Source organism: Echinococcus granulosus (assembly GCF_000524195.1).
Source record: "Echinococcus granulosus chromosome Unknown EG_S00130, whole genome shotgun sequence".
Taxonomy (NCBI): domain Eukaryota; kingdom Metazoa; phylum Platyhelminthes; class Cestoda; order Cyclophyllidea; family Taeniidae; genus Echinococcus; species Echinococcus granulosus.
Window position 1 is genome coordinate 41,745 of NW_020170510.1, and position 9,430 is coordinate 51,174.

Below are 9,430 nucleotides of genomic sequence, written 5' to 3' on the forward strand. Positions count from 1 at the left end.
TAGGTAAAAAAGGGTACCGATGCAACTACCCTTGTTCGACCAAAGCTGTGGTCAACTTTGGTAGAGAAAAGGGAATTTCTCCACTTACTACCACCTTTTATAGGGATTCAATTCACTTTCACCTATTTTCCAAAAAACGGTTAAAATGCCATTTATTAAAGTAAGCAAAACTGTCTACTATCCAATTATAGGCAGTATGTTCTAAAACCACCTAGAAATACTGGAAAATCATGTCATACTACTAAAGTGGCATATAAGTAGACGCAGCTTACTCAGCACGGTCTTCGAGCAGAACGATGGGCTGAGCGCCGGCACGCAAGCCGTGCGCGAGGATGGAGGCGAGACGAGCCCACTTTTTCAAGGGCTGCGTGGAGGCCTTCTCAGGAAGATGCTGGATGTGCTCTATCCAACTGATGTAGAATTTAGCGCTCAGTGTGCCCACCCCTTTGTAGAAGAGGAGATTGAAGAGTTCTGTGGGGGCATCACAGTAATTCACCTGGTGGAGTGTAAAAATGAAAATATACACCTTTCTAGCCTCCACACAAACAGACCCGATGCTGATATTTTAGTTATTTCCCACGAATCCGTTTACACCGCCGGCTGCGAGAGGTGGTGCTAGTGGTCACGCAGTCCCTCTGAAACTTTACAATAAAGCTATTTCCAGCCTCGTGTGCCCCACAACGTCTTCTGGGATAAATTGGGTGTCACATCTTCATTGTAACTGTGGGTTATACACACCCGATTCTTAGAGGATCACTGAGAGCAAATTTAACTCACCAACACAGAGAGAATATTTAAAAATAATGCCCAAGTGATTGAAAAGGAAGTTGGCGTTGAACTGCTCCGACCAGACACTCCGCACAATGTAGCACTGAAAGAATTCCGATTGGTTCAAGGCAAAAAAGTTCATTCCCAAGGAAAAAGGCTTCTTTCACATTGTTCGCAAGGAAAACTCAACGCCTCCCCTCGTGACAAAGTAAATCAACTAGGCGATTGGGTACTAGCATAATATTAAAATGTGAAAACATAACGACACTCAGGATATTGAAATCCTTTTGGCCAACGACGAATTCAATTAGACGAATTTGGCTTTCGGACAAATGCGCTTGGCGCTCAAATGAATTTGTTCGGTGTCTTTCGCCCAATTAAGAATGTGATGGAACTAATTTAATCAAAATTCATCAGAAAACATGCAAGATTTAAAAAGAAAAATCGTTCAAAACACTTTTATGCCCTTTAAACGTATTTTTTTAAAATAAAGTTTCATTAATTCATCATTCGTCGTTTAGCCTTCTCCATGACCATCTATTGCTGAAAGATCATCAACTCCTTCGCTTGTATTTATGTTTCTCCTCCATCGGATTCGCTATTCAGCATCACGTGTTGACTTCGTCCAACTTTTTAAATCACTCAGACGACGTCGTGAATGGTGATATTATTCTTTACTTGGAGCGAGTGCTTAATCAACAACACTGAAAACTCATAGAGGAACGCTTTCTCGCATTGGGAATAAGTTTTGCAACCGGAGGATGTAAAGTCCTGCTATGGCGTCCTACAAGAAAAGTCATCATGCCAGACAGAATCAGGCATATGGTGGTGGTATAAGCCAAAAATTGTCACCATTTGAACATGAAGTTTTATTTTTGTCGTAATTTTTAATTACTAATGCCAATATGATTAAAATGTTTACTTCTATCCAATCCTCATTGTAGTCCTAGGAGAGGTAGGCATTGTCAAAGAAGTTTAATAAATTAAGGAAGTATTGAGAAACGGTTGATATTCACACAAGCACTGCTTTCCGAAAACTTCAAAATGGAAGTCTTTCAGAAACAGCCAATTTGCTTGCTTAAGCCTGGCTGTGATTAGTTGGCTGAGGTCATGGGTACAAAAATGCAGGAAATCGTAGGGGCAAAGTCCCTTTTCCGCCTTGTTAGGTACATAAATGAGTGTCAAGTGCACCACCAACTTGATACCTTCAGAAGAGTTGTTAGAACCTTGATTATATGAAAACAGTGCGGACAATTTGTACGTAAGTCTAGACTGTGGTCGGAAATGCAATGAGACATCAAGAGGAGAGTGTTTTGCCTGTTATGATAGCCGCTATTCACACAGGCAGTTAAACAGCGGCGCAGAATTTAGAAAAAGTGTAACCTCCCCGCGTTATTCGATTCATTTGGCCAAACTCTATTTCTACGATAAAGTTATGTGAATTGTTAGCTTTCAGCGCTACAATCTCAATGAAATTTCTGATAGGGGATGTCATATTAGCGTCAGTTTCTATCTACAGCAAGAAGATTGCTACAAATGGTATGTCAAGTGTTGCGAATAAACGTTGAAACACTTGTGTCTATGCTCCTCTGTCAACACTTTCACACATTTATGACTGCAATGAATTAGACCACAGACTGAATTCGCCGCTTAATCTGAAGGGACTACTTCTCTGTCAGACCCACTTACCTTCTTGAAACCCCCTTTTACCTGCCACTAATCAAAGGACAAGCAGGTCCAACGGTCGAGGTCAAATTCAATAGGAACTCCAATTCTCCTTTTCGCCAAGACATATCAAACCGCTCATCCGCCTCCCTGTGGATGCAGATGGACACCCAAGGTGGTTTGTATCCCTCCCACCAATACAGTCACTTTCGAATTTTTCGATACTATACGTGGAATGGAGTATATAGGCTATTCATGCGTGCATTGCAACCACCTTCAATATTATCAGGACAGCACGTACCTTTCCCGTAATTCTTTCGGTGGAAAGGTCAAACACATCCACTCCACAAGCATTGGTACGAGACGGCTTTCAGCACAGAAGAATTGAACGTTGAATAAGCTGGAAGAGCGCTTTGAAGAGGGAAGGATTTCCTCCCTTGCATTACTGATTGTGGGGGAGTCTGAGTTGACTGCTTCACCCCAGGATTAGAATGACCATCAAATCAGTGCAAACGTGCGGGTTCACTACCACCGCTGGCGAAGTGAAGCAGAGCGTCCTACGATGGTGCCTTAGCTCCTTCCTAAGTAGTAGTTACGCACTGAAGCTAGTGCATCAGCACAGTAGAAGACTACGAGGAAACCACACCCCATTCGTACCACTCGACACCCATTTTCTTGTGTAAACTCAAAAGCATCGGTTCGGCTTAAGTCGACCCAACTTAAGCCCCATACAAGGTCGATCGAATCGTCAGGCGGAGGTGGTGACGTAGCGCAGTGGAATCCAAATAGAGTAGCAGCTAGCTCACCAGCTTGAGCCAGGCGTCAACGTAGATGGGGTGATTGTGGACGCCTTCCAAGCCGCAGGTCTCCTTCACACATCGATAGAGGATGCTACGAAGCTCAGAGGCGGCGCCCAGAGAGGGATAGGTCTCTTCCACCCAGCGAATGTATCTGCAAAGGGAGGAGGGGTCATAGTCAGCAATGGAATTACAATTTTTACGCATCATAAGCAATCTCGGTCCCATTTGACCTATTAGCTTTTTCAGCCAGAACATAAAAACTTCTAGTCTAGCAGGAACTTCGAAAAGTAGAGAATTTTTAATTGCCTTAGGTGCGATTTCTCCGATGGAGTGCTTTTGAAAGTGGTGTATAACGCCAGCTCCTTCGTGGCTTAAGGCAGAAAAAAGGCCCATTCCTTGTCAGAGATGGATAACATGCGGCAAATAATCATCGTACTTGGTTCTTCTTCATTTGACCTATACAACCTACAAGTGGATAGTTAGAAATCCTCATGAACACGCCACCTCTGACGTGTCAAACTATACTTGGGGCGTCGTTCAAGGGGCTGATAGCAAGCGAACCCAAAAACGTAGACCATTTTACCAGCCAAAGCAATCTTATGCTTCATTAACTCGCCTCAACCCTTTCCGACTCAATGTGAAAGCTTCGAAGCCAGCACGAAAAACAATAGAGTACACAGCTACATCGGTGCAAGGGATCACAAGATCCTCAGGCAAAAGCTTAGCAAATACAACGGACAATCTTGTTAAATATCTTCCGCAAATTTTCCTTTAAGGCAAAACGAATTTCATCGACAATCGGATGGCGTCGATCACAGTGAGTTCATTCAGCATTACCGGTAAAAATATGCCAAACTAGTTCCAGTCCTGTTGCACTTACTTTCGCTTTAGCTTCCAGCTAAAGGATTCAGGAGCATCACAGATGACGAAAAAGGCATATTGGAAACGTGATCCAGCTGTCTAGCTACTTGGCCAGCAGCAAAAGCTCCAAGATCACCCAATTCCTATGCCAACAGTTCAGTATTATTAACATGGAAAGTGTGGCCATTGTATGATATCAAATAGCCTTTTCAAGCGTTGTTAAAGCAAAAAATGGTGAAAAGACTTTCAAGATAAATGGCAGCTTAGAAAACAAAAAGATAGTGATGAAATCAAACCTAAATAGGATGGCTCGACATTTTACTCGTCTTCAGTTGTTAATGTTGACGCCAAGTTCCAAAACCAAAGGTGTCAAAATTGCCCCTCCGTAGAGTAGACATCTCTAAACGAAGAATTGTTACTTACTGCATTTATAACAAGTCTACAAACGTCGTCATAGCCAAAATCAAGGCATGTTTGAGCTGATGTCAACAAATGTCACCTGCTACGCCTGAGCTTCATCAGAAAGCTATTAATAAAATCTGAAATAGTTGTGGAGTAAAGATAACAAATTAAGCGACAGGTGATAAAGTAAATAACATCGGTAAAGCTAAGCCAGTGTAAATTGTAAATCACTTTTGTATAAGACTGGTTAAATTTAAACACTGCATTTAACATAAACAACTATGAAAAATCTCAGTACCGCTAGCATTGGGAGCAAATTTCCACGCGCTAGCGTTTCACCTCCTGAGATAGGTGTTTAAAAATCCACCTTTCAAGTTAGCCTGGAACCGCTACCGTTTTTATTCTTTTGTTTTCAAAAAATAACTGCAGGATGTTTTACACCGCCTTTTAGTTTAGAAAAAAATCAACTCCACACCAGTTAACATCAAAAATATTTAGGACAAAGATGTCAAGGTACCAGTGGACTGATTGTAAAAGAATCGGTCATTAGAGCATCATGAAAAGTGGCTTGGAGGGACCTCAAGACTACCCACATACCACCGTTTTCAGAGCACTACTTCAAGCTTAAAGATACGTCGTGTGTCACGTACGCTTGGCTTGAACTAATGCAGGTTGAAATATTTGCACTATTTAAGTGGTAAGGGAAATAGGTTTGACGGCTCATAAACACCTTCCACCTCTGACTGCTCGGTTTAAGTATTGCTTTAGACACACCTTAGCACTACTTTCGAGGTTCAGGTTAGATACTATCTTTTTTCAAAGTAAAAGCGTTCAGAACATTTACCCCAAGACATGAGTAAGTCAGTGGTATATATCACTTTTTACTGAGAGCCCTATCAAACAACCATCGAGAAGCGAGTTATTTTGTGAAAAAAGAGTTGTAGGCAGGTAAGCTTCGCTACATAAACTAAACAGGAGTGAACTAAAAAAGGATGTCAGCTTTATCAGTAGTGAAAAGCACACATTAAAGTGCGTGGGAATTCGCAGTTATAATTACGACCGGATTGGTCTGCATTAAGTTATAAAATATGCTATTAAACTTCATAAACAGGCAACAAAGTAGACAGTACTCTCCTCGAAATCAGTCCTTTACTATGACCGCTACATTGTTAGGCGCAATGAATTTGGCAAGGAGGATAACTTTTGTTCCGAAGAGGAAAGGAGCAAACTCAACGTTCTGGACTAAAACGGCTTCAGACAGCGACAGGAAGTACAGTCACAGCCTTTCAATTCACATTTGCCAAGATGATGACCTCTCTTGGCATTATGGACAAGGGGTCAAAACTTTCGTGGGATTCTAGAGGCACAGAATCCGTGAAATTGGGCACTAAGTTTTATGCACATCATTCTTCAAAGGCTCTTAATAACCATTTCAAAGATGGGTTCAAAGTAGTGATTAACCCTTCTTAACTTTTCATTATTTATTGCGATACAGACAGCTCTACCCATTAACTACGGATGGACGCACAGTACAGTAATGAAGTGAGAATGATAGCACTTATGCAAATCCGACATGGAAGATAAACTAGATGAGCTAGAAGCAGCTCTAATGGCCAACAATGTAGCAAATTTGCAAGATAAATAAGGCGCATGACCAAAGAGAAAAAAGGGAAGCGAAGTGAATTTGGCCACATTGTAATTTTACAATCAACCAGTTAAACGGAGTGATGGCGGAGAGGCCTCGGAATTATGCAGTCAAGAATGAAATGATTGACGCTGATGAAGGTACCGTGAGAGCCTCCAGCCAATTTCAAAGAACTACTAACCTGCGTTTCCGTTTACAGTAAGCATAAAACAACAACAACTGAAGTACGACAGCAGGTGAAGTTTAGGATTTTGTATTCCAGATAGCTAGTTGGGAGGGTCAAATTTCTATGCTTGGTTAAATACTTTCAGTTAAAATGCACTCTAAACAATCGCACAGGTAAAGAATGTAGGTAGTAAAAGAGGGGGCGAGTTGAATATATTACATGTATGCAATGGAGATATTGGCTACTAGCTTATCAATTTTTCATAAGATTTGCTGAAAGCCTGTATACACTGGATTATTCTGTGCCAAAAAAAACCATACCCCAGCACATGAGTGGCATTTTTGAATCAAGGTTAAAAATTATCAAATACCACCAAATAGCCATTAATTTATGGTGCTTTCGGTACCATTTATGAGAAAAAAAAATTCCACCAAAATTAGTTGGCTGGTGTTTGGAAAGGTACATTAGAGGGGAGAACTCAGTGGGACTGACCAGTAACGGGCAGAATAAATTCAGATAAGACAACTTTATTCACACTGATCATTCCGCCGGAAAAAAGTGACAACTCTAGAAGTCTAGCAAAGGGGAATTCTCAAGTCTTTGTATCAAACCTTTTGCTTCGATCACCATATTTAATGCGTGCGTAATCCTAATTATTTCATCCAAGGGTGTCACTTCAGTAAAGCGTCTGATTCCCTTTACCTCTCACTACTTTCAGTGAGAATTCAAAAAACGTTGCTATGTAAATAAAATCGGCCAATTGATGTGGAGGAGTGACAACAAACGCATCAATCTGATGTTACAAAGAGCAAATTAGCCGGAATTGTACTTCACAGATTTAAATATTCTAAGAAAAGATCTCCCCATACTACTCCTTTAAAAAAACACCTCAAGTCTCCCTGTTTAATAGGATCAAGTAACAACAAAGAGACGGGTGGCTGAACAGCTTTAAATCGCAAAGAAAAGCAGAACAATCAAGTCTGAAGGAAGGTTTGTTGGAAAAGGGACCGACATAACCGATGTAAAGTTCAAACAATACGGTGGGGTTGCCAGATGGATCTCGTTAAAGCCGTGATGTTTGGAAGTCGTGAGATTTTAGATCCCGTCACAGGTTTAAATCAGCTTCATTCAAACGGTGATATAGTGAAAAGCACAGAAAAGTAACAACAATGGATGATGATGATGATGATGATGATGATGATGATGATGATGATGATGATAACGACGTGCAAAACAAGAAGAAGGTTAGTTTTGTGCATCTCTCCTCTCACTGATAATGCACTAGGCAAGTGCGAACCTGACACAAAAACACATTCAGGTTACTGAACACCGGCCCTGCGTTGCCATGCAATCAAGGTGTGGGGAAGCAATCCGATTAGCCGTGGCAGCGATTTCACAAGTACTAATTACGATTGAAGAGGAGGGAGAAACAAGCAAAGTTATGCAACCACCGGTGGCCAGTCGCTCAGCTTTCGAAGAAAAAATGGAAATTCATTTTCCACCCCGATAAAGGGAGTCAAAATGACCAGACAGCTGTCAGATTTGTAAGCTATTGGTGATCGATGAAGGGTAGGTGTCAATCATCGAAACGACCAATGACTGGCACCCAGACCAACTCCATTTTATTTATATTAATTTCTAACCTTGAGCGCAAGTCCCAATGAGCGAAAAAAAAATGCTACGAATCAAATTAAAACCACAGAATAAGGAGCAGAACTACGATAAAAAAACAAAAAAAAAGACGATAGAGGCTGCTTGGTCTGCTAAAAAACCAATTTTAGCACATGAAGACATCGTAGGCTTTGGTTAAATTTTAAATAGATCGAAACCAACCTTTAATTCCGGCGTAATCAAATCTCAACAATCACCAAAGCCTTTTGGAGTTTAGCATCGCGACAAATTTCAGGAGATATTTACCCGGGATTGGAGTGACTTCAAAAGATGTTTAAAAATAAAGACCTTACATTTGCTTAAACATTCCAAATTGCCTACCACCGGACTCCAATTCAGCCGGATATTGCAACTTAAACAGACGATTTCGGGAACTTTTTTATCCCAATTCCGGCATCCAATCACATCACCTCTAACGTCTTCTTTTCAACTAAAAAATGGAGCAAGTATTTTGAAAAAGGTGGAATTGAAAATGTCGAGGCTGCAAAGCATTCACAATTAACATTTGCCGATGGCAAAACTGGATTTTTGAAAGCATGTGTGATGAGTGTATACCGCCCGTTTCACCTCTGCCGAATTGGTTTATATGACCTCGGAGGTATGTATTATTGTGTTTTCTTATTCAAAGCAGTTGTGTAACACAGAAATGGACAACTCTACTGGAAGCCCGATGACTAGCTGGTAAACAATATGAAAGTCTTGAAAAACACCCGCTATTAATAAGTTGATATTACAGAAGAAATTCTAGGATGCATAACTCTACTATCAATCGGGTATGATAATTTCAATCTACCTTTAAAAGACATTTCTAGCAAATGAAAAATATCACTACTGATGGCCTTAAAGGATGTTCTTGCAAATGGTTCACGTTGTATAACCACTAAATCTCCCACTCATATGCACTGCAGCCTCCTCGATTGTAATGGATCACCTTAAACAACAACTTTACAATTGTTGTTAAACAAAATAACAAGGTTTAAGGCACCTTCTGTTCGCATTTACCCCGATTCAAGTAAAAAATGGCAGCTTGGCCATAACAATAGTTAGCAAAAGTCCATGGAGTCCAAAACTACTCCTTGTTGTGTAAATAGACGTATGTGAAATTCTCAATTAAGCTGACTGAGTGATACAAAAAACGTCTTAACTCTTTGTTCGAAAAAATAGCATAGTATAAAGATAGCCACTAGGTATCTTAGGAAAATGACTCTGAACGGAAAAAGGTGCAAACTCTGTGCAAAACTAGTAATAAATAAATACTAATTATACCAATAACGGATTGCCAAGGGGTTGGTTAGAGCTATAAAACTGTAGTTAAAAAAAGGAAATCACTGCTACTACTCCCAAAGTCTTTCCGTACGACTACAAAAGAAAGTACTTTAGCGCTCACGCCCCTGATAGTCCCTTCAAAAATAAATCCGTGTGAATGTGGTTTCGAGGACTTGAGCGCACACC

At 40.7% G+C, this 9,430-nt stretch overlaps 2 protein-coding genes across 2 annotated transcripts; one reads left to right on the plus strand and one right to left on the minus strand. All coding sequences in view use genetic code 11, as the record gives it.

The window, feature by feature from the left end:
- Positions 1-268: 268 nt before the first annotated feature.
- EGR_09056 (Mitotic checkpoint serine/threonine-protein kinase BUB1 beta) lies at positions 269-3,437 on the minus strand (the record flags this gene model as incomplete). The annotated part of the gene is made up of 3 exons (XM_024498305.1): positions 269-496; positions 2,735-2,800; positions 3,240-3,437. The coding sequence occupies 3 exons, from the start codon at positions 3,435-3,437 to the stop codon at positions 269-271; spliced, it is 492 nt and encodes a 163-aa protein (XP_024347262.1).
- Positions 3,438-7,476: 4,039 nt separating this feature from the next.
- On the plus strand, positions 7,477-7,817 carry EGR_09057 (hypothetical protein; the record flags this gene model as incomplete). The annotated part of the gene is made up of 2 exons (XM_024498306.1): positions 7,477-7,551; positions 7,626-7,817. 2 exons carry the CDS (start codon positions 7,477-7,479, stop codon positions 7,815-7,817), a joined length of 267 nt encoding a protein of 88 aa, XP_024347263.1.
- Positions 7,818-9,430: the final 1,613 nt, after the last annotated feature.